Here is a 26339-nt window from a genome sequence, read left to right as displayed (position 1 = left end):
GGATTCCGTTTTCCTCTCCATGGAAGAAGTATGGTTGCTTCACAGCCTGGAGCACACCTTCCTTGTGTGCAAAGGGACAAAGTGCAAAGGAGCTCTAGGTAGTGAGTTCATTACTACTTTCTTCTTCCCATTCTGAGAGTCCAAGAGCCGGCTCTGTTTAATCCCCCCTTTCTGTGGGGTTTGCACCAATGCTGCCCAATCAGGGTATGAGAAACTGCAAACCATAGTATTAATGGGGATCAGGAGAAATAAAAAATACACCCGCACCCCTCTCTCCCTTACTAACCTTAGAAAAATGAGGTTTTGCTATAAACCATGCTTCTTACTTTATTAATCACTTTGAAAATTTTACTTTAAGAATTAAAGCATAGGGGCGCCTGGGTGGCTCAGTCGGTTAAGTCAGACTCCTGGTTTCTGGTCAGGTCATGATCTCACCTCACCATTTGTGAGTTTGAGCCCTCATAGGGCTCTGTGCTAACAGTGCAGAGCCTGCTTTGGATTCTGTCTCTCCCTCTCTGCCCCTCCCCTGTTCGCTTGCTTGCTCTCTCAAAAAAAAAAAAAATTTTTTTTTAAGAATTAAAACATACTTAAAGCACTGCACTGAAGTAATTTCTAACAAAGGCAAGAGTTTTTAAAGCTGCTTAAGCAAGCACAAACTTTCAGTAGACAGTGCATTTTCATTCTCCAGTTTTCTTAATTACCTTCTTGTTTTAGTTTTCAAGGGCCTGGCTGTTGTTTGGATTTGCTCTAGATCAAGAAGTTAAGGTTCCTTTTTATCTGTATGGCCAAACCTTCACTTTAGCTTGTTGGCTTGGAAATAAAGATTCTTTGCTTTTTTCCTCAAAATAGATTTTTGAAGATTCTTTGGGTAATCATATGTGTTGTGGCACTTTTAAAAATAAGTTTAAAAATGTATTTGTAATGTATTGTCTTCCTCAAATACCCTCTTTAATTTACTAATAAAGTCCTTATTTGGAGTAAGTGTATTTTTAAAAACGTAAGGAGTGAGGCATTTCTGTCTTTTCTAGTTATATTAGCCAATAGCTGTCAAGTAAGTAGGGGATGAAGGGTTAGTTTCTCCTCTTAAGGCTTTTTCTCAAAAAAATTGAAGGTTGTTTTCCTTTTTGCGGGGTGAGGAGGTGAGTCATTCATCTATCAGTCAACATCTTAGGTTTTCATTATGTGTGTGGGGGTGGGGTGTGTGTGTGTGTGAATTGTTTGAATCATGTGTTTCTATGATAATGTCCAGGAAAGAAAGGCTGAGTACATTCTGATGATACTGAAAGAGCTTGTTGCTGATAACATTTTTAGTTTCACAATTGCTAGTTAACATCTCCTGGCTATTACCTGTTAGAGTTGTGAGAAATACAATATGTGAGTTTCCTAGATAAAGTCACCATTTGAAGCTTCATGAGTATGGTTACTATCTTTGCAGGTCAAAGCTAATTATGTAGGTTGTAACATATTAGACATTTACTAACAGCACACATGCTAATTTATGTTCTTTTGTAAGTATAATTATCACTTTAAAACTTAACTTTAAATTATCACTTTAAAATGTTTTAACATTACTAAAATCATTTAAATAAAACATTTATTTACCTGGATGTTAAATAAACTGCATTAAGAGACTCTCATTCCTATATTTGAGTCCTTCAAATCTTATTTACTAAAGCTTTATGAATGGTTAGTCAAAAGTCTGTTATCCTCAGATTTGAATAATGTATGGGCTACCTTTAAAGTAACAATCATTGTGGCCCTCCGGGATCAGGTAAATTATTATAATTTTATATAACTACATGAACATAAAACTAAGTAAAAATGTTTATGGCTTGCAACCTTAGTACAACAATAAAATCAAAATAAATCTACAAAATAGAGATAAAACCAACACAGTTCTAACTAACATTAATTTTATCGTGAGAGATGATGTTTTGCCAAAACTAAATTGCCTTTCACAGCATGCTAGTGGTCTGATGGCAGGTATGGGTTCTTTTACCTTCAGCAGGCCTATTAGCTGCCTGCCAAGTGATGTCTTAGTTCTCTCACTTCTTTTTTGAGCTATTATAAAGTCTGTCTTAGTGTACCAGCCTCTAATACCTTTTGAAGTGAATGCATCATTTGCAGGTTACATAAGTTTATATTCTTGTTAGCCTTCTAGGAAAATGTTTGATTAAGAGTATTGGTTTTGGTGCAAATCCTGGCTCTGCTGCTTAATAGCCGTATCATGTTGGGCAAGTTGTTTAGCTTCTCTGACCACAGGCTTTTCATCTGTAAAATGGTGATAGAAATTGTACACACGTCATAGTTTGTGGTGAAGAGTCAATAAAACAGTCCATAAAAACTGCTTAGCACAGCCTGGTACCTACATGTTCCATTATTTGGCATCTGCTTAGTTACGATTCAGACACGGTCCCTGCAACTGCATAGATTACTTGTTTGTGAACTGGTCCTTCAGAGCAGTGCCGTCCAATAGAACTTCATGCAGTGATGGAAATGTTCTGTCTGTGCTGCCCTGGACAGTAGCCACTTCCCACCTTTGACTGTTAACCACTTAAAATGTGACTAGTACAACTGAGGAACTGGATTTTTAATTTTTAAAAAATTTTAATTTAAATGTAAGCATCCCTGGTTAGTGATTAACCTATAGATAGCACAGGTCGAGAATATATTTGTACAGATGTTATATTATTATGTCAAGTTGAAAACAAAATTTTAAATGTCTGAGAGAACTTGTGCATACCCAAGAATTTGTCAGTGGACCATGGTTTTGGAATCCCTTCAGTAATTCTGTGGTGCTTTGGCAGCTGTTTCTCTTCTGCTTCTGTTCTCTTAGTTCTGAAAAATGGTTTTTTCCCTCCCAGGAAAATTAACCTTTCAGCATTTTGTTTTTCACAGCCCATCCTGAAAGTCTTGGCAGCTGGAATATTATATAAACGCAGTTTATCAGGCACATTCACACTTCACTTAGGCTTTTAATGAAATCTGCGTATTCCAAGCTGGCATCTCCTACCAAAATTAACATTTACTTCTTCCAAACCACTCACAGATCTGTATGTAATACACTCATTAATGTCCATTTACCTGCAGTTATCTGAGATAATTTTGATAGCGGCTGGCCTCCTTCATCTTAGGGTCTTGAGGAAGGTTTCATTAAAAAAAATTTTTTTTTTAATGTCTATTCATTTTTTTTGAGAGAGAGCGAGCAGGGGAGGGGCAGAGAGAGAGACACACACGAGAATCCGAAGCAGGCTCCAGGCTCCCAGCCACCAGCACAGAGACTGATGGAGGGCTCAAACCCATGAACCGTGAGATCATGACCTGAGCCGAAGTCGACTGCCCAACCGACTGAGCCACCCAGGCGCCCCTAGGAAGGTTTCATTTTAGAGGAAGAAATGCCCTGCAGACAGTAGATACTCATGACATTTTTTTTTTCAGTGAAATAGTCTATGTTTACAAATGTTTAATATGCATATAAAGTGCATATTCTTTTTACGTCATCATTAGTGGTTTGAAGTAAACACTGAGCTGTCTATATATGTGTCTCTTTAAATGACTTACTTAATGTTGGTCATTATTTTGCCATTATTCTTTTTGGGTGTTTATCCATCTGCAACTCTCTTCTCTGGTGTTCTATCACTCCATAACTTCCAAGTAGTAAACACAAATAGAAACCATCTGATTAAATTAACTGCAGAGCTCCTATTTTCAAGTGACTGTTTTCAGTTGTGGAGATTTAAGAAGAAAACACTGTGTCCCAGGAAAGGGAGGCATTCCAAAAGAAGAGGGTGAGTTCTTTGGAATGTAGGTTACAAGAACAAGAACCTGAGATGGACTTTTAATACTTTTACTTTCCTACTTATGAAGTAAAGAATTGGCATAATTAAACCCATGAATTACTTTGGTGTTGTATGCCACCATACTTACTCCAAGTAAAAACAGGAAAGAGAGAACTTTTCTTCCAATTTATTTTATTTTTGAGAGAGACAGAGAGACACAGTGTGAGTGGAGGAAGGGCAGAGAGAAAGTGAGACACAGCATCCAAAGCAGGCTTCAGGCTCCGAGCTGTCAGCACAGAGCCCAACGAGGGGCTCAAACTCATAAACCGTGAGATCATGACCTGAGGTGAAGTCGGACACCCAACCGACTGAGCCGCCCAGGCACCCCAGGAAAGAATGACTTTTTAAATAAATTTTGTAATGAAGTTTTATGGCAAGGTCATTATGTTCAAAGGAAGAAGTAAAGGGGCGCCTGGGTGGCTCAGTCAGTTAAGTGTCCGACTTCAGCTCAGGTCACGATCTCACGGTCCGTGATTTCGAGCCCCGTGTCGGACTCTGTGCTGACAGCTCAGAGCCTGGAGCCTGCTTCCGATTCTGTGTCTCCCTCTCTCTCTGCCCCTCCCCTGTTCATGCTCTGTCTCTCTCTGTCTCAAAAATAAATAAAAACGTAAAAAAAAAAAAAAAGAAGAAGAAGTAAAAATGGTGAAATGCGGTTTTTCATTTAAACCAGTAGGAGTTATTTCGTTTTGGTAATTACATAATGCTGTCTTAAATTTTTTTTCCTCCCAAATCACTTTCAGGTTTGAATTTACACATAAAAAACAATCTGGTGGTGCAGGCCAGTTTGGAAAAGTGATAGGTGTACTGGAGCCTCTGGACCCAGAGAACTACACTAAGTTGGAATTTTCAGATGAAACATTCGGGGCAAACATTCCAAAGCAGTTTGTGCCTGCAGTAGAAAAGGTAAAAACAAAAATAACTTTCTTACATTTTTTTCAACAAGCTTATTAATAAAGGTATGAAATCATATATTTTTTAAAAGTTTTATTTGTGTAATCTCTGCACCCAGCGTGGGGCTTGAACTCACAACCCCGAGATCAAGAGTTGCATTCTATTCCGACTGAGCCAGCCAGGCACCCCTCAAATCATATTTCTATCACATTGTCTCCCATAGTTCATTTTAGTTACAGTCCTGCTTCTTTATCTGATTGTTAAGCTTTCCATCTGATTTAGAATCTCCAATTCATTAAGTTCAAGAGCTATAAATATATGCTATGACAATGTGGGGGAAGTCATTGTTTCTTAATCATAGTTATTATATTTCTTTTGATAAATTGAACCTACCTCATTAATTGTAATCAATAATTAAGTTTCCCAACATCTCGGTTCTCCTGTCATCTCTGCTACTTATTAATGTCTCTTTGGTAAATCATGGTGTTCAGAGGCAGTTTCTTCAACTGAGAGTAAATAAAATACTTAAACCTCAATCCCTCACAAACTTGAGGACCAGATAATACTCTATGACATCTCTTTGTAAATTGCCAAGTGCTTTGCACATACAAGGGTTTAGTGCTTTGTTGGCTTATCAGGTCACAGGCTTTAAGACTGTTGTAAACCTTCAGCAACTGTCTGTTCTCATAGATTGAGATTTTTAGGTTTTCATTTACCCTTTTAACTTAGAAATATTTACTAATAGATTTTAATTTTGGCTTTAGTGGAGGAAGCATTTTTTGGGGGGATCAGTGTATTTCATTCATTATACTTAATTTCAAGACAATATTTTGTCATTCTCATACTTTTAAGTTGTCTTCTATTCTCCAAGATAAATGTAGGTGAAGGAGAGCATATATTTTTTTCAACATACAGAGTGTACAGTCTTGCAGTGTCGTAAATACCTTGTATTGCATGTGCAGCCATGTGATTGCCAAGAAAAACTAACTTGAATTGGGGGAGCTCTACAAATATTTAAGTGAAATGACTGAAAAAGAATTGCAAGCTTATCAAATTATACCTTTAAAATATGTTTAGTTTATTATTTATCAGTCATACCTCAGTGAGGCTGTTTATTTTAAAAAAAGAACTGCATTAGGAAAAATAAAATTACTTTTGAATTCTGGTTCTTACTGACGTATATAATGCTAAAGCTATAATGTATGATCTGCCAATGAGGCGCAACAGGGATGGGTGTATGGTCGGAGCTCAGGTCATAGCTGTTGAGCCAATGCCAGTTTTGATGGAGGTACTCTTACTTGCCTTTCCTCTGTTTCCTCCTTTTAAGATTAAGAGCAGACTGTCTGTATAATGGGTTATGACAGGTATGCAATTCCTGAAGATGGTAAGGGTTAGCACTCTCAGCATCATTTTTAAAACAGCTCACACCTTTAAATGATATGCTTTTCCAAGGTATTGTTCATCTAGATGCCACAGTGATAAAACTTAAATAGTTAAGGTGTTGAACTTTTTAAAACTTTTCTTTTTTTCTTGAGGGATGAAATGTAGTATTCATAAAAATGCTTAACTTCTAAACAGTAAAATGTTTGGGTATTCTTGGTAATTCATCTGCAAGTGAAATCCATTCACTCCAGAGGTTGTGTTCATTCATTAACAGGGGTTTTTGGATGCCTGTGAGAAAGGCCCCCTTTCTGGTCACAAGCTCTCTGGGCTCCGGTTTGTTCTGCAAGATGGGGCACATCACATGGTTGATTCCAATGAAATCTCTTTCATCCGCGCAGGAGAAGGTGCTCTCAAACAAGGTATTCTGAGTCCTGGCACTTGTTCCAACACTGTGTCTGTTTTCCTGATAGACCTTCAGAGCCTCAGAGGGCAGCCCTGCCTTCGGTTTCAGTCTTGTCCCCCCAGAGCACTAGGCAACCCACCAGGGAACATGGCACGTTCTGGGCATATATTTATAGAATCGAAGTGAGGACAGGTTGCTGTGTTCTCTTTCTTACAAAATTAAAAGCCTACCTTGTTCTCATAAATTATCTAGTAATTTTTGTCTGCTTAAAATTTATAGATAATCTGTAAGTTCTGTTTTTAATAGGGAAAATAGAAATGATCGGAATTCTAAGAAATATTTTATAGAAACATTACAGTCATGCTATTTTTAGTGACTTATTTAGATGTCAGGAATTCCATAATTTATAAGTAATTTTCTTATGTATGATATTGTAGGCTTTTAGGTATTTTGAGGATGGCAAAGTATTTTGAAAGAACTCGGTAAACTTTATTTACAGTGCAGACCTTGTGCAAAACTGCTAACATTGTGACCCTTTCTCGCACAGAATAAAGGTGTATTAAAACCCTGATGAACCAGAAACCTAAACAATGGCAAATATATCTGATCCATTGCTTTTTTTTTTTCATGTTTGTTTATTGTTGAGAGAGAGAGTGCAAGCGGGTAAGGGGTAGAGAGAGAGGGAGATTCAGAATTGGAAGCAGGCTCCAGGCTCTGAGCACTCAGCATAGAGCCTGACACGGGGCTCGAGCTCACAAACCATGAGATCATGACCTAAGCCGAAGTCAGACACTCAACTGACTGAGCCACCCACGCGCCCCTGACCCATTGCTTTTAAAAGAGAAAAGCAAGTAACACAGCAATTTCACATCGGGGTTATTCAACAAAGGAACTTGAAACTTGTATCTTGAACCCAGAAAGTTTATTCTCTTTGTCATCTCTTCTGTAGTCATTATTAATAATGTCCATAAGTGTCTTAACACAGGGCAATTATATTATGATTCACAAAACATCTCAGAAATATTTTTATCAAAGAGTATCAAAATGGACAGTGGAAAATCAGATAAATCATAGCACATTTTTTAAGCATTCTATAAATCACAGTTTTATTGATTCTGTATGAATTTTGGACTTCGATTTCATGTTGTTCTTCCATTTGCATCTATGATCAGGTGTGGGGCAGTGGTTGGAGAAGGTCGCTCATTTCTTGACCAGGCTCTAATTCCTTATATTACTTAAACCAGTGGAAGCCATTCATAATTTGTGTTTTAGTTTTTCACTTGTGAATCGGAGAGAAAATCCTTCATTTTCTTTATTAAAAAATGCAGTCAAAATCTGTGGTTTGGAAATCTTGTCATAATGTAAAGATTGTGTTGATAGGAAAATGGGAAATTAAGTCACAAAATAAGATTTTGTTAGGCATGATTCACATTAAAACACCTATCTCTTCCCCTCTAGGATGTTTATCACTTTAATATATATTAAGATAGACAAATTAGTTATAATCACTTTATGTACTTTTTTCAGCTTTGTTGCAGTATAACTGACAAAATTGTAAGATATTTTAAGTGTACACATGATGATTTGATATACATATATATTGTGATACATTCTACAACTACAGTTAAGTTAGAAATCACCAATTGTTCTATGCTGGTTCTTGACTGGAAATTGGTAGCTTTCCTGAAGATAGAATTTACCCAAAGCCAGATAATTGGTATGGTTGTCAGTTAACAACTAGCCTTATCATCTTTTTTAATTGCTCCTGTATGAAATATAATTAAATGTAGATATATATGCCCATTATATACACATACATATCCATGAAAACAGTCTGTATGTGAATATTAACTAAACAGTTGAATATGTGCCATTTGCTTTTTTAATTATTTAAGTGTGATTAACTGCCTGGTGGGTGTGCACTAGATGGTAATTGGGAATTTTGTTTTTTGCCAGGTAAATGTGTAAATAAGCAGGATACTGGCATGAAAATTAATTACTTTGCTGTTTCCCCATCTGTTACTTAATCACCCATGACTAAAAGACAAAAGTGTATGAGGGTAAAAGGAAGTTCTTAGTTCAGTAAGAAAATCAACTTTTCATTCACATTCCTCTGTTGAATGCCATATGAGAGTTTGGGGGTAAAAACGTTAATAAATGAACCCCGTATCAGGGTAGCTGAGGCTTATGAGCTATTCTCTGTTATCAAAATTGGAAGAAAAATAATTCAAATTCTCAGGTATGTTTTCATTAAAAAAAATGAAAATTGGAACTGTGTTGAGTCACAGTTTAAACTTCGTCCCGGAGATTAATCAGTGACGTAACTAAAACTGAAATATAAAATTGGAGGTTCTGCTTGGCCACAGGTGTGACCATTGCCATCATTTTCTGTGGCCAGGTTTTACAAAAAGAACTATGCTTGGTCTCCCCAGAAACATCACACTTGTGGCAATCTACAAGAGAAAAGCCTGGAAATAAGGGTTAGCTCATTTAACTTGACAGTCCCCTTTCTTTGATCTCCTGCCCCATTATGTGATGGGCTTTGAGTTTAAATCCCAACTCTGCTCCACATTTACTGTGTGGAGATGTGCAAGTCATTGGAACTTCCCCCAGGCTGCTTGGAGATAGTAATTCCACAGTATTAAACGAAAGAATGTAAAATTAAATATAAGAATGTATTTGAAAACACTTGAACATGCAGACTTGGGCAGTGAATGCTAATCACTCTTTCCTTCACGTTACCTTTGACTTAGTACTGTGACATGCCACCCATTCCCCAGCTTCTTGCCTCAAGTGGTCACAATAACATGTATCGATCACTTATGTGCTATGTATTATGCTGAGCATATCTTAATGTTCACAATGACCTTACAGTTGAGAAAACCTGGGACTCAGAGCAGTTAATTGAATGGCTCAAGGTTACATAATAGTGGCGGAGCTGAGAGTTAAACCCCAGACAAAAGTCCTAGCCTTTGACTACCGCCTCATATGGCTTCTTCAGAATCTGGCCTGGTGTTATCAGTGTTATTCCTGGCGGGCTGAAATAAAAAATAATATCCTGGTGTTATTCCTGGTGGGCTGAAATAAAAATAATATCCCCCCTGCCCACCACTTCAGGCTTAAAAGTTCCCACGCTGATACTGGTATCTTTACTTGTTATCGTAAAAAGCCGTAGACCACATACGTGGATCTGCTTGAAGAAAAAAATGCTTTTAGGAGTTGGCTGCCATGTGACTATTAAATCTAGCAGGGTGAATTATCTCTGGGGTGTTGTCACAGAGGGTTAGAAGAAGGCGTGAGTAAGGACAAGATTCTTTGGAAGTGAGTCAGCCGGTGAATTGAGGGAGGAAGAAGGGTGTAAAAGGAGAAAAGCAGGATGTGAGAATATGAAACTGAGAACTGGACAGGACATCCTCAACAACTAAGTATGGGCACTGTGTACTTAGCCCTTCCTTCCCTTTAAAACTGACCCTTTCACAATCTAGCTCTTTCATGTTACTCACCTATGGAAAATACTAGATAGTGTGTACTAAATCTTGTCTGCACACATCTTCCTGGGTGCCTTTTTCTGCATTAATTGCATTTATTTAGAGCCAAGGAAGCTCTGCTGTTGTGAGAACCCAAGACGTCATGAGAAATAGAGCTGTTTCTACTGCATAGAATTGTTAGTCTGCTGTTTTGGATGTCTGTATAGGGTTCTCCGGGGCTTAGATGATGGAGCTTAGGAGTCTGCAAAGTTCAGTTATTTCTCTTTTTTAGAACAAAATTCACTAATTAGGACTAATTAGTCAAAGATAGGTCTGAGCTTTGATTTGAATTAGAAAATATTTCAAAGAGATCCAAGTATATTAAATTGCCTTCCTTATAGTTATTGCACTTAAGCTAAGAGTGTCTTTAGTGCTTTAATTAATATACAAGAATGATTGCTAATTAATTATAAACAAATTAATGCTGGGAAAACTATGATTATCTTAAAATATTTTGACATCTTTTCTGTGTTTTGCTTACAGTTTTTATTTAGAGATAATTCATCCAGTCTAAGGCTGAAGTAATACTCCATACTATCATAACATTAAATTTAAATATGAATGTTTGAAATTTTATTCTATTCTCTTCACATTGTTACAGTTAAACCTCAGTCAGCATTTGTCACAGTAAGAAGTATTCTGGTTACATATTAAAGGGGATAAAAAAGCAGCCTGGACACACACATTGGACATACACATTTTAATGCTTCAGTGTCTCTTAGCATCCAGGGTCTTTATTTTGCAGGTGAAGAAACTTGAGGCCTGGTTTCTTATTAGGGGCAGGGCAGAAACTTATGAGGGGCATATAACTTATTAGGGGCATATAACTTATTAGGGACAGGGCAGAAACTAGAACCCTGGTCTTCTGATTCTCAATACCATGTTGGAATTGTTTAGAAAAGGAAAGACAGATCTCAGGTGTGACTTGATAATTTTCTCCAAATATGTGATAAAAGTTATTTGATGATAAAAATAATCATCTTCTAGGGACCAACCATAAAGAATCAGTTTATCTGGTCAAAGACTTAACAGTTAGTTGTCTTTATTCCTGAAAGTATTCAGAGGGAGAAAATAAGTAACCCTCAACTGGATAGTTTAGATGGTAAAGGACTTGATTGAATGTTGCGTGAAGACCTCTTTTATATTATTCTCTGCAGCTTAGTAATGTTTAAGGATGAAAATAAAGTAATAGAAATATTAGTACTATAATTATGTATTATCTTATTGGAATTTCTGTTTAGGAGAGGGACTATTACTGCTACTAGAAAAAAGTCCAGGTCAAATATTTTAACCTTGTCACTCATGTGTATACCTTTGGAGGACACCCTCTATTTCCTTTTTGTATATCTAGTAGAAAAGAGTTACCATTTGTCTAAAGATTAATAAACTAATTTGTAAATTTTTTTTTAATCCAGCTTTGGCAAATGCAACATTATGTATTCTTGAACCTATTATGTCTGTGGAAGTCATAGCCCCAAATGAATTTCAGGGACCAGTGATTGCGGGAATTAACAAGCGCCATGGGGTAATCACAGGACAAGATGGGATTGAGGACTATTTCACGCTGTATGCAGAGGTAAGTACTATTGGTTACTGACAATCTTGCTTTTAGTAACTACAGAAGGAAATGAAAGTTTGTTTTTGGACAGTGTAGAGCAAATTGACACATTATCCTGGTTACTTGAGTGTTGTATTTGTGGCTTAGATATGTGTGGCAATTTTTATAATTTGCTATTAGAGCAACTCTTAAGTTGCTAAGCTAAAAATAAGATTTATGTGTGCCTTTATGAATATGTCGTTTTCTTACATAGTTATGTGTCTTTCTCATTATAAGCTTTATTTGTATAGCTGTTTTATCATTTTCTCCCTGATTTACTGGGATCATATTGAAGTCCATTGCCTGCATATATCACATTACATAAGGCCGCCTAGAACACACTACTATCAGCATATTGAGGTGTCCAGAGGGAAGCTGTATTGACATTTTTATGGGAGAAACACTTCTCAGTGCTTGAGCTGCAGCCAGAGTGTGGAGGTTCTGAGGAGGGAAGGCCGTCAGTAGTGTCCACCCTGTGAAACAGAAAGATTTGGTTTCTAGTTGTGACTGTCAGATGAGTGTGTGTGTGTGTGTGTGTGTGTGTGTGTGTGTGTGTGTGTGTGTGTGTTATTTATTTTGAGACAGGGAGGGAGAGAGAAAGAGGAAGAGAGGGAGTACGCCTGAGCTGGGGAGGGGCAGGGAGAGAGGGAGAGAGAGAATCCCTAGCAGGCTCCACGCTGTCAGTGCAGAGCCCTACATGGGACTCTGACCCATAAACCATGAGATCATGACCTGAGCCAAAATCAAGAGTTATATGCTTAACTGACTGAGCCACCCAGGCACCCCTCAAATGAAATTATTTTTAAATAAGGCTTTTACTTGCAGTAAAACAAAAATAGATTTCTCTGTCTTTTAATTCTTTTAAATCAAGAGTGGTTAGTAGAAATCTAAGTCTAAAGGAATTACAAATCTTTTCTAAAATATTTTTCAATAAACAATACTAAAATATCTACTGTGTTTGTTTTCAGGTCCCTCTAAATGATATGTTTGGTTATTCCACTGAACTTAGGTCATGCACAGAGGTAAGCAGGTGTTTAAACTTTACTTTAGTGTTCTTTAAGAAACCACCCTACACAGCACTCAAAAATGTGAAATCTTGTCTTTGCATGACTTTTCCTTGGTAGTTGTACCACAACAAACAAACAAAATCTCTTTTGTTGTTGTTTTAATTTCTTAGGGAAAGGGAGAATACACAATGGAGTACTGCAGATATCAGCCATGTTCACTGGCCACACAAGAAGACCTCATCAATAAGTATTTAGAAGCTACAGGTCAACTTCCTGTAAAAAAAGGAAAAGCCAAGAACTAACTTCCCTCACTTTAAGCTTACTAGCTGTAACTGAATCTGCAAGATTTAGATACTTTAATGGATTCCAGTGGAAAGAACTCATGCTGGAACAAATTTTAGAAGCCCTTCCTATTATATTCAGGAACTTCTATTATATTCAGAGACAGTTCTATGTATATCTCAACTCTGTTGATTGGTTTTATAGTTCATTGAAACACCTCAAATAAAATATGATTATTACTGAAATATATTTAATATTAAGGGAAGAGACTGATTTCAGTTATACTTCTAAACTTAGAACGGTATGTCAACTTCCTTTCTGAATTTTTTGTCCTAAGAATTTTCAGCATCTAGAAAAGCTAAAACAGTACAAAGAACAGGCCTGTACAATCCTCTAGACCTTATAATAATGAACAACCTTGTTAACAGTTTGTTCATCAAGTAATTATTTTGTCATATTTGCTTTATCTGTTTATATCTCATACCTTTGTATTTAATTTTTTTAAATTATTGTTTTGCTCTGAACAATAATTTGAAAGTGAATTGCATGTATCATGACACTTCTTGGGGTGTCCTCTTTTAATGAGCAGGCTTTTTTGTGGAAGGCAGCTGTGCTCACCACTGTACCACCAACGCACACTTGAACAAACTTTTTTTGTTTAAGAGTGGATTTCATATGTTCTTAATAGAGAACATTTCTCAGATTCTTCATGGGGATATTAAAATGGCTAGTAAATTTCTAGCTGTTTTATATATAGGTGATTGCTTCAACTTGTGGCTTCTGCACACTTGTAACTGCCTGTTTTTATGTCAGTTTCTTGTGGACCTTTGAAATGAAAAGCAGATGCTTGCATATTTTATTCTTACCTATTTTAATCTCTCCGAAACTCTGAATAATAAAATATAATTTACATAGTTGCTGCCTTGTCAGTTTCATTCACTTGGTAAATGCTAGTTGAATTGGGGTCTGTTGGAATTTATCATATATTGTATTCACTGACATGGTGAAAGAACAAATGTTAAGTTTTTGTTTCTAGAATAGGTGGGACTTTCCCAGACAGTTCTACCATGTTGTTTAGAATTACTTCATCCCCAAATCATCTGATGTGACAGACATATCCTGGTCCTTTCCCTTAGTGGATGATAGAGATAAAATAATTATGTTAAATTCCTTTTTATTCTTGACTTATAGGTTTGGCTTTATAACTTAAGGTTTCTAGAAAAAGATTTTTTCAAGTATTGAGCATGTTTTCAAGGCATCTGCTAAATGCTTTAAATGCACTATCTAATATAGTTTTCACAACCCTATGAAAGTTAGTACTATTACTGTGTCTGTTTTGTAATAGAGGAAGCAAAAACACAGAGAAGGTAAGTAATTCATCTAAAACCACACAGCTTGTTAAATTTTCAAGTTGATAAATAGCTGTATTCATCAAACCAAGTTCATTTTCCCTATGAATATGTGTGTTGCTGTATAGTAGCATCAAGCCTGAATAATACTGTTGCTTTGGCATTTCATCAGCCTCTTGTACCATTAATGATGACTTTGAAAATTGTTCCTGATGAGGAAATACCTTCCTAGAATTTAGCTCAGTTTCTCTGGCTATTGCCAATAGTTAGGAATATCGGAACTGTGATGGATAAATTTTGATGTGTTTTTAACTTGGTAAACGTTCTGCTTATAAAGACAGACCATCAGAAAAGAACCTAGATATTTAATCTAACACCAGCATTTCATAGGCAAAAACACAGGCTGGCTGATGGGAGTAACAAGAGTGGGATCACGTAGGGACAGATGTAGGAACAGAACCTGCATCTCTTGCCATCTCTTGCTAATTAGTTTGGTTAAAATTGGAAGAGACCGCATCCGAACCAAAGTCTGTAGCCAAAAAAAAAAAAAAGAATATTCTTAAATGAGCGTTTTTATCTATTACTCTAATGAAGGATAATTGTTGGCTAATATTTTTTTAATGTTTTATTTGTTTTTTTGAGAGAGAATGCAAGCCGGGAGGGGCAGAGAGAGAAGGGGACAGAGGATCCGAAGAGGGCGCTGCAAGAAAGACCGTATCACTTGTGTTGGAGACAAGTAACAGCTCTAGGCAGTCAGTATTGCAGTGATTCCCAACCCACTAATTCTGACTGCACTTTAAAAGTCACATGGGGAGTTTAAGAAGAAACTCCCATTTCCAGCCCCTAGATACTTGGATCCTTTGGATTCAAGATCTAAAGTTTTCCACCTGAGAGGCGCATGGGTGGGTCAGTCAGTTAAGCCTCCAACTTCGGCTCAAGTCATGATCTCATGGCTCAAGGGTTCGAGCCCCGTGTCATGCTCTGTGCTGACAGCTCAGCACCCAACTCACTCTCTCTCTCTCTCTCTTTCTCTGTCTCTCAAAAATAAACATTAAAAGTTAAAAAAATCATTAAAAGTTTTCCACTTCATTCGAATATACAGGAAAGTTTAAAGACCAGTATATCTTGCACCTCCAAGACATGAAATGGAAGATTTGTTTAGATGTGTTGTATTATTAATGTTCTTTTGTATGATGTTAGAGTTTGGGATATAGGTTCTCAGTTTGATAACTTTACCTTTAAAGAAATATGGTCAATTTTCCGCCATTTCTTTCCTCCTTGCTCACTTGTTTAGTTTTAAATCACTAAAATTTTATCAATTCTGAAGTGTTAGACTTTTTCATCTTTAATATTTTTAAAATCCGGATGAGTTTTTAAATTGATGCAAATGGAACCAGACATCCACGAGGTAGTAGTAAATTGTGACATGCAGAAGTATATCCCTTTATAGAAGACACCTATTTGCATTGCTAACACTATAAATTGTTGAATGAGAGTATTGTTGCTTTTAAAGTGTCTTCAAATAACTAACACTGGAGTGCATCCTTGAAATAGTCTGTTGTATTTACAATTTATTGTGAGCATTCATTCATTCATTTATCCATTCAAATAAGTGCCAGGAAGCAAGTTAGGTGATAGTATGACTTTGAAAGCTAGGAAAGGTCACAGAACAGGTCATAAAATTTTCTAACCTGAGGGAAACTGTAGAATAAACTCTTATGTCATGAAGAACTGTCATTCAGGAGCAAATATAGAAACTTCCAACTGACTTTCAGAATGTGTTTCATTTCTAACAATTCATAATCCAGGTAAGAAAAAAGAAAGTAGAAGTCAATGGAATGCAGACAAAATCCTGGTATTATTTTGTGTGTCTTAAAATTTTGAAAGTTCTAGAGATAAGGAAAATAAATGTGATGTTGTATATACCTGTTATTGGCTCAGTGACTTGGAAGAATTTAGACTTTTTTTTTTTAATTTAAGTTTATTTATTTTGAGAAAGAGCACAAGTGGGGGAGGGTCAGAGAAGTAGAGACAGAATCCCAAGCAGGCTTTGCAACATCAGTGCAGAGCCTGATACAGGGCTTGAACTAACGAACCGTGAGACCATGACCTGAGCTGAGATCAAGAGTCGGACCCTTAACCAACTTGCACCATCCTGGTGCCCTGGAAGAATTTAGGCTCTTAATGAAAACAAGACTTAGGGATTTTAAGAGTTTTTCATTTTATGTCAAGGCAGATGAAGTAATTTTTCTCTACAGTTAGCTGACAAAATCAATACTAGTAAAATTTGGTCAGCAATTTAAGATGTTCTAATAGTGATATTAGGAATAGTTGGTTTAAATTTTGGATGTTTTATAAATTTAGACAATTGTGTTTGTGTGTTGTCTGTATGTGTAGAATTCCTCTTCATAATCTGTTATACTGAAATCTGTAAAAGGGTTAATATCTGATTGAATAATGGTCATTTGTGAGCTTAATCTCACTAATTTAAAAAAATGCCTTTATGAGGAAGAGGACTTTGAGATAAGTGAGACTAGAAAGCTGAAAGCCCTTTCTGGCCCTTAATGTGATACTAAAAAGTTGATTTAAGATCACAGGACATTGAATATGCTATTACTATAATGCTCTCCAGACCTTTTTTGAAGATTACTTAGAGAACTTCAGGTAGAGGTTTTGGTTTTGACTTGGTCTTGTCATGATTTAATCGTTGTAGACCGATATTTTAGAAAAGGTCTTTTCTTTGCATTATTATATAGGTGGGAGATCTGGTGTTTCATTTAAATGATTGTTTCTGGTGCTTCAGAATACTTAACGGTTCTTTAAATCAGGCAGATTTTGGGGCGCCTGGGTGGCTCAGTCGGTTAAGCGTCCGACTTCAGCTCAGGTCACGATCTCACGTTCCGTGAGTTCGAGCCCCGCGTCGGGCTCTGGGCTGATGGCTCAGAGCCTGGAGCCTGCTTCCGATTCTGTGTCTCCCTCTCTCTCTGCCCCTCCCCCGTTCATGCTCTCTCTCTGTCCCAAAAATAAATAAACGTTAAAAAAAAAAACCAAAAAACTTTAAATAAATCAGGCAGATTTTGGGAAGGTGAATACAAAGGATTGGGGTTTAAATAGATTAAACTAGATCTAAAAAGTAAAAATATATAAACTAGATCTAAAAAGTGACTGTATCATCCTAGTTTTTATTTTGTGATAGTCCATGTCTATAAAAATTTTTTGCTTCAGTATAAACTCTTCTAATTTTCTAACAGTGTAGACTTAAAAGTAATATTTTGGTATATTTTAAAGCTGATGCCTCCTACTCAGTTACTGGCCAAGGAACCTGGCTAACAAGTTTTGAGACCGATATAAGCATTCCATTAAATGGCCAAGGGCAGGCCACCCCACAATGTCCCGCTTTGGTATACTGATTATTTTGAATAAAAGTTGCTTAAGGGACAGACTATGCACAAGGACACTTGGACCATACCGTCTATGCCCCTGAAATCAGGAAATAAATCATGCAAAAAGGCACCCTCTCTATAACACAAGGTAAAGACACAGCCTATCACCAGAGATAGGAAATTTAGAGCCAAAGCCAAGAAAGCTATACAAATAACCCTTGTTACTTGTTACTAATTTACTACCCCAGCCCAAATTCAGTTTAGAATTCTTTACTAATTGAAGCTCCCAAAGTTTTCTTTATCCCGTTAATTCCTCACAGATTGTTTGTTTATAAACTAAAAAAAAAAACAAAAACAAAAAAACCCAAAACTGCCCATATTTTTAGGTCTCAGTTGCATTATTGGGCCTCTCTGCACATGTAAAAAAACCTTTTTTTTCCCCCCTCTTGTTAATCTGTCTCATACCAATTAAATTCTTAGACTAGCTGGAAGAACCTTGATGGATAGAATAAAATTTAAAATCCTCCCCTACAGTTGGCATATTTGGCAGGATCAACTTCCACTGGAGAATTGCTCTGAAGATTGCAGTTTTGAAATATTGGGACATCTGATCAACCAGCAGAAGGTAAGATTTTTTACCATGTTAGCCTCCCAGAATCTGCAGAATCTAGTGGAGTGAGAGTAATGAGAATCTTTTTTTTTTCCTTTAGATTAGCAGGAAAAAATAATGTGGAACTAAGTCATTGGGCTTAGCAAGTCTTGGTAAAAATGTGGGTGAGTACTCTCGGTTTTAGTGATCCGTTTCCTCCCAGAGATGGTCTTGGTTTTCCTTTGTCTCTTTTGTGTCTTTTGTGTCATTTGTTATGAAAACAATCATAGGGCAGAAAGCAGGCATAGGTTCTAGAAGCCTGCTGTTTGAGCCAACCTCACAGAATGATGAAATAATGGTTCTTATCAGACTGCTGTCTGTTTAGATAAACTTTGCTGTGGGTTAATGTGCACATGAGGGAAAGGCTGTTGCCAGAGGAAATCTTGGAAGCCAAAGCTTCAAAATGGGTGGGCATGGGTTGAGCACTTAAAAGCTGCTAGAGTGCTCACCACCGAACTCAGGGACTCCCCTATGTTAGGAAAGTTGGTCACAGAACAGGTTAGATTGACAGTAAGTCATCTGCCAAACACTACACAATCCACAACCGCACGGCACATCCCTCCTGGGTATTTGGCTCTGAGAGACCCAACACTAAGCTAAAGCTTAGAAACACCAGACGAGATTTTCCCTTTTATTCTGTCATATGTCCTAAGAGCTTGACTTTGTGGTCAGTAAGAATATTCTCTCTGGTCTTCGCCGCCTAGATGGTACTTACGGGGGGCACCTTGGTGGCCAAATAGACCTGGGTTCTGATATGTGCAGTTACAAGCAGCACTTTGTACTTTTTACAAGAACTTTGGCTGTGCCAGTTCTCAAGGGGAGTTTCTCATAAAACGTCCTGGTCCATAAGGTCCTGAGCCTTTGTCGTCTCGTCCTTCATTGCTTGTCAGTGTTGGAAAATTCCATTGTAGTTGTGCCTGCCTGGTGTCACAGATTAGCAGATCTATTCATTTTTGTGGGAGACCGGCAACACCATTTTCACTACAGCATCCTTACTGCCTGTGCAACAAAGTCCTTTGCTTAATTAGATAATTTGGGGGAGTAAACTTTTGTATGACAGGGGTTGCATCATCTATGCCCTGTCTCGGGACACATCTTGTACCTTTGATTAAGCCATAAAAGGTCTTATTGTTTTGAGTTGCTACTGAAATTAATAAGATCCTACTTGTCAGTGTCCAGAAGAGAGATCCTTTGAATTGGCTGAATTTGAAAGAAAAAAATTATTTATGGAGAGTTCTTATCTGATTAGTGTAATGACTAACCTGAGGGACTCCCTGGATGAAACGAAAAAAAAATTAGACTTAAGACATTAATGTCCAGGGGTGCCTGGGTGACTCGGTTGAGCGTCCAACTTCAGCTCAGGTCATGAGCCCCCAGTTCACCAGTTCAAGCCCCGCATCGGGCTCAGTGCTGACAGCTCAGAGCCTGGAGCATGCTTTGGATTCTGGGCCTCTCTCTCTGCACCACCTCCCACCTTACTTGTGCATATTCTCTCTCTCTCTCTCTCTCTCTCTCTCTCTCTCTCTCTCTCTCTCAAAAAAAAAAAAAAAAAGGACATTAGTGTCCACATCCAACATAAATTCGCTTTTTAAAAATCCAGCCCCATCTGCCTGTGTTAACTTTCCCTAGAAGATTTACAGAGAACAGTCTGGTCTAATCTCTAGTTTTAAAGTAGGCTACTCAGGCTAGTTGTGCAAACGCTGAAAGCTAGAAAGGGAATTCAGCAGAATCACCTGGGACAGGCCATAGGGCTCGCTTTGCTGCAATCAGGCTCTTTCAGCTTTAGGCATTTCTGTGCAGTGACCTTCACAGATGTATCCTAGACCCCGCCATTATAAAAACTGCATGTCTCCTGAACAGCAGCAGATCCTGTGAATTAAAAAGCCTTTTTTCCTCCACTTTCAGAAGATCCTACCAAATTTAGAGAAGAATTAGATTAATGGTTATTTACAACCCCACTCACAGAGACCTTGACTGGCTTCTAAGGTGAGTTCTACCACCCCATGATTATACTATGGTTATTAGTCCAGGCAGTCCCCTGGAGAAACCCTCCCTTCAGAGAGGAAACAGAAGACCAAAATTTCTCATGGCCCTCCTACAAATGAATTGGGGAAGACCAATTTTCAGGCACTAATAGAAGCCAAGGTTAAATTCTATACTCAGAAAAAAGGCTTTTGTTAAAATGCTTGATACAGATTTTACAAAGGCATAATAAATCTTTTGATTCCCTTTTTAGTTGAAAATCTTCCTGCTATGAAAAACTAAAACTTTAATTAAAAAGGCAGATCAGGGTGCCTGGGTGGCTCAGTCGGTTAAGCGTCTGACTCTTGATTTTGGTTCAGGTCATGATCTCACGGTTCATGGGATCCAACCCCCCTCTGACAGCACAGAGCCTGCTTGGGATTCTCCGTCTCCCTCTCTCTCTGCCCCTCCCCTACTTTATCTCCAAATAAATAAGAAAATAAAAACTTTTAAAAAGGAAAAGGCAGGTCAACCCATAGATATTTAGGCTATAATTCATTTCTTTGAGGGACTTGGAAACAACAGTCTTTGTCTTACACATTGCTACAAAACCAGAAATGGAACTCTAGAAACCATTCAGGCCCACCCTGGGTTTTTTTTTTAGGTTTGAATTTTAATTCTAGTATAGTTAGAATATAGTATTATATCAGTTTCAGGTGTACAATATAGTGACTCAACAATTCCACACATTACTCAGTGCTCATCATGGTAAGTGAACTCTGAACCTATTTCACCCATCTGCCAACCCACCTTCCCTCTGGTAACCATTATTGTTCTCAGTTCTCTAAGTGTCTGTTTCTTGGTTTGTCTCTTTTTTTTCTTCTTTGCTCATCTGTTTATTTCCTGAATTCCACATATGAGTGAAATCATATGGTATTTGTCTTTCTCTGATTTCTCTTAGCATGATACCCTCTAGCTCCACCCATGTCATTGCAAATGGCAAGAATTCATCCTTTATTACTAAATGGTATTGCTACGTGTGTGTACTACCTCTTCTTTATCCATTCATCTTCCAAGTGTTGGCTATTGTAAACGATGCTGCTATAAACATAGGGGTGCGTGTACTCTTTTGAATTAGTGTTTTTATATTTATGGGGTAAATACCCAGCAGTGCAATTACTGGATCATAGAGTAGTTCTATTTTTAACTTTCTGGAGAAACACCATAGTGTTTTCCAAAGTGGGTATACCAGTTTGCATTCCCACTAACGGTGCACAAGGGTTTTTTTTTTCTCCACAACCTCTCCAACACTTGTTGTTTCTTGTGTTTTTTATTTTAGCCATTCTGACAGGTGTGAGGTGATATCTCATTGTAGTTTTGATTTGTATTTCCCTGATGATGAGTGATGTTGAGCATCTTTTCATGTATCTGCTGGCCATCTGGATGTCTTTTTGGAGAAATGTCTGTTCATGTCTTCTGCCTGGTTTTAATTGGATTATTTGTTTTTGGGGAGTTGAGTTGTATCAGTTCTTTATATATTTTGGATACTAACCCTTTATCCAGTGTGTCATTTGCAAATATCTTTTCCCATTCAACAGTTTGTCTTTTAGTCTTATTGCTTATTTCCTTTGCTGTGCAGAATCTTTTTATTTTGATGTAGTCCCAATAGTTTATTTTTGCTTTTATTTCACCGGAGATAGAATTTTAAAAAGGGAAAAGAGGCTTTTTTGAAATAAAAACTGCTAAAAAGGCTGTTATGCTGAGACTCTGGCACCTGTGATAGGAAGCCAGTATATCTCAGGGTGCCTAGGTGGCTCCGTCGGTTAAGCGTCCAACTCTTGATTTCTGCTCAGGTCCTGATCTCGCAGTTGGTGAGATAGAGCCCGCGTCTGGCTCTGCGCTGGCAGCTCCGAACGTGCTTAGGATTCTATGCGCCTCCCCTGCTTGCTCATGTTCTCTGGCTCTCTCTCATAAATAAATAAAATTATTTTTTTAAATGTTGTGAAAGGTTTATAGCAAAAGAAGCTCTGGAAAGGAATTTTATTTGTGTCCAGTACTGGCTAAGATTAAAATAAATTTCCTTAAGGATGTGTTTTATCAAAAGTACACTGTTGCAAAATTAGAATTTGGTTTTTCTCTGTTGAAAACAGGGGCACGTGGGTGGCTCAGTAAGTTTGCCTCAGGTCATGGTCTTGTGGTTCATGAGTTTGAGCCTGGTGTCAGTCTCTGTGCTGACAGCTCTGAGCCTGGAGCCTGCTTCAGCTTCTGTGTCTCCCTTTCTCTCTAACCCTCCCCCTCCTTGCACTCTCTCTCTCTCAAAAATAAACATTAAAAATAAAAAAATTTTTAAAAGGAAAACCTTTTCTTAAGTTCCTGATTTGCTTTTTATAAAATTTGTATACAAAGTTTTCCTTTACTTTTAATGTAATCTGCCTAGAAAAACAAAGATTCTATGTTTTGTCTCTGTTGGGTCTTTGATTATCAAAAAACCCAAGTCTCGTCTTACTATTAAAAGAGCTAAGCTTTACTCACAACTATATAACCTTCTGCACTTGCCTTTGAAATCTTTTATCACTTTGGTTAAACAGACAAGTATGGTTTCAGAATGATCTGTGAGCCTATTTAATCAAATGTTCAAACCTTCTGCTATTTTTTGAGAAACTTGCCAGGATTAAAGTCTAAAATGAAGTCTTTTGACCACAACCTTTTTTTTTTTTTCTCCTTAACATTTATTTAGTTTTGAGAGAGCATGAGCATGAGCGAGGGGAGGGGCAGAGAGAGGGAGAGAGAATCCGAAGCAGGCTTCAGGCTCTGAGCTGTGGCTCGAACCCACGAACTGTGAGATCATGACCTGAGCCTGTCTGACACTTAACCGACTGAACCAGGTAGGTGCCCCTCTTTTGACCACAATCTAACTGAAATATTCCAGAGGGCCCACGGAACATTTCAGAAGATCTGTTCTCCATATAAAAAAGTAGGTATTAAGCTAATTGGGCTTATTTATCATGTTCAGTTACATTGGAAGAATTGTCAAAGAAGTGATACTAAACCCTCTTAGATTATATTTGTGTAGATATGTTATTAAAATGTTTTAAAAGTTGAATGAAATCTTATATGTGCTAGTATGTTATTATCTTGATGTGTTAGTTGTCACAGCAATAACCAAATTTATTCGTCAAATGCATTACAATTCATTCTAATCAGATATTTTACCATGGCCATTTTTTTTCAACATTTTTTTAAATGTTTTTATTTTTTGAGAGAGAATGAGAAAGGGAGAGGTGGAGAGGGAGGGAGACAGTGGATCCAAAGCAGGATCTGCACTGACAGCACAGAGCCTGATGTGGGGCTCAAACTCACAAACCATGAGATCATGACCTGAGCTGAAGTCAGACACTTACCAGACTGAGCCACCCAGGCACCCCTCCTCATGGCCATTTTTAAATCTTTTCTCATATACAAACAATTCTACTTTTACTTAGATGCTTTTACAAAAGCTTCCTGCAGATGGGTTTCATCTTCAGTGAGACTTGTGGAAACAATTCTGAGTACAGGTTTCTGATGACCTTAAGATTATAAAACTGAACTGGGTAAGAAGTTCTGGAACTAGTGGAAAAATTGGATTCAAGCAGCAGAAGAAATAACATAAGCCTGAATGAACTGAAGAGGATGATTATAATTTCTATGACATTTTTATTAGAACCATTAGTGATTTTTTTAATGTTTTGGGTTTTTTTTTTTTTCAAATTTAAGGGAAGTTTTTCTCTTACACTATGACTTACAGCAATTTGATAAATGTTTCAATTTGTTCACAAAGGTATATTTTATCTTTTTTTCCCCCTACCTGATTGTTCCAGAGTTCCTAAACTCTCAGTGAGTATTCTTACATTTTCATAACAATTTTTATTTTCATAAGTTCAGTAAAAATCTGTTATCCTTGTAACAGGACACAATTGGAAACATTGGTTGTATTACCAAGGTTTTCACTGAAATGTCATATTTGAGGGAGACATGCATAGACTCAGACATGACCAGAACAGCTTTAAGGTTGACTGTATGGAATAAAGCTCCTTAGAAAAAGCTGGATACAGGTTTCCCAAGCAGTCTTTCTAAGTGAGTAAAGAAGGTCACTTCGTTGCAAGAACCTCAGGATTCTTTGGGGACCTCAAGAAGAGAGGACTTAACCCCCCAAACGATAGGTATTACAGGCGAGGTCTGATGGCAAATATTTGGCTTGGCCTCTGGGCCTTCAAAGGCTGTTAAAAGTTCAGTCAGAGATTCCTTACAAAAAGTTTAAGCAAAGCAGATTTAAAAGAGCCGGTATGATCCATCACTATTCTTGCTGTACTTCTGTAAATAATCAAGCCAAGTTTATTGAAACTATATTTATTCTGCAAATAAATTAGCCTTACTCTGGTAAAAATAAGGGTGAATATAGAGGGAAGAATTTTATTTCACTAACACACCTTTGTGTAAATTAGATTCTAATACAGTTCATTATAAACTGGACTAGATCCTGATTCCTTTTAGTTTCCTCTAGTGCCTGGCTACCGCCCTTCAAATGAGTGAATGAATGTCTTCTGTTTTTTTCCCATCCTTTTGACTTGGAATCATTTGAGAATTAAAACTTCTTTTTCTTGAAGCCCTGCCAACTGAATAGCAGATCACCATAACAGCTCATATATAATCTTCATGCCTGTTCTATGGGCCACTCAAAACCATCACCAGAAACATGCAAACTACAAAGAAAATCTGTCACATTGCCAGACCTGCCCTAAAAGCATCTATCTGAAGATGCTTTAAGCCTGCATCTAGAAATCCTCTTGACTAGCTACCCTCAGAACTCAGAAATGGGTTCACAATTTGGTTCAATCGTTAACCATTGTTTTTCTTTTATTTCCATAGAAGTGCCTCTTATTACATGATTATTTGAACCATAGGCTTAACGTTAAGACACCTGTGTTCTGAAATGAGTTTAAGTTGGTTGACCTATTGTCAGTATTAAGACACTGATTCAACAAGAAGGAATAGTCTACCAGCTCAACTTGTAATGTGTGAAACTTCCAGGGAAGCTTCGGTGGAAGGAACTGTAGGAGCCAAGGACAGGCCGCCCCAAAATGTCCTACTGTGGCATATTATTTTAAGTAAAAATTACTTAAGACCATGCAGGAGAGACACTGGGATCCCCTTCTGTCTTCCTGAAAGCAGGAAATAAATTCCCCCATGTGAAAAGGAAATAAATACCCTTCCTATATCACAAGGTAAAGAGACATCCTTATCAGAGATAGGAAATAGAGCAAAGAAGTCTGTACAGAAAACGTTTGTTACTTGTTACTGACTACCTGAACCCAAATTGTTTAGAATTCCTTATTAATTGGGGTGCCTGGGTGACTCAGTCGATTAAGTGTCCTACTTCAGCTTAGGTCATGATCTCACAGTTCGTGAGTTCAAGCCCTGCATCTGGCTCTGTGTTGACCACTCGGAGCCTGCTTCAGATTCTGTGTGTCTCTCTCTCTCTGCCCCTCCCCTGCTCACACTCTAACAGTTAAAAAAAAAAAAAAAAAAGAATTCCTTAGCAATTGAAACTCCCAAAGTTTTCTTTGTCCTGTCAAGTCCTTCTAGATTTATACTCTGTCTTTAAAGGATAAAAATTGACTGCCTTCATTTCTTTAGGTCTCAAGTGCATTATTGAGCCTCTCTGCACATGTAGTAAAACTGTTTTATTTTCCTCCTGTTTATCTTCTCCTTTAATTCTTAGACCAGCTGGAAGAACCTTGATGGGTATAAAAAAATTTAAATTCTCCCCCTACAAAGGATAGGAATTTTGAGAGGCAAATGATGGCTATGTTTCCTGGATCACTTCTTCCTGCCTTGGGAGGTACTCCACTGAATTTGATTACGGTACATATTATATTTACTTTTATAAATTAATTTAGGCCAACACTGGGGTGCAAATTGTCATTATAGATGAAAATTGTACATATTTGATAGAATTTCAGTTACATCACCATTCCATTTAATACATTTGCAGACACTTTATCCATGAAACACTTTATTTATAAAATTT

At 37.4% G+C, this 26339-nt stretch overlaps 1 protein-coding gene across 1 annotated transcript in view; it reads left to right on the top strand.

Annotated features, from left to right (window-relative positions):
• GFM1 (G elongation factor mitochondrial 1) overlaps positions 1-13846 on the top strand; it is a 45638-nt gene extending 31792 nt beyond the window's left edge. The window contains exons 14-18 of the mRNA XM_007086260.3: positions 4580-4742; positions 6388-6532; positions 11459-11619; positions 12609-12662; positions 12818-13846. Coding sequence (XP_007086322.1) covers positions 4580-4742; positions 6388-6532; positions 11459-11619; positions 12609-12662; positions 12818-12949 — 655 coding nt within the window. The 3' untranslated portion in view covers positions 12950-13846. The remainder of the gene's footprint in view (positions 1-4579; positions 4743-6387; positions 6533-11458; positions 11620-12608; positions 12663-12817) is intronic.
• The last annotated feature ends 12493 nt before the right edge of the window (positions 13847-26339 follow it).

The sequence above is a fragment of the Panthera tigris genome, chromosome C2, assembly GCF_018350195.1.
Source record: "Panthera tigris isolate Pti1 chromosome C2, P.tigris_Pti1_mat1.1, whole genome shotgun sequence".
Lineage (NCBI taxonomy): Eukaryota > Metazoa > Chordata > Mammalia > Carnivora > Felidae > Panthera > Panthera tigris.
This window is presented reverse-complemented; position numbering and strand designations above follow the sequence as displayed.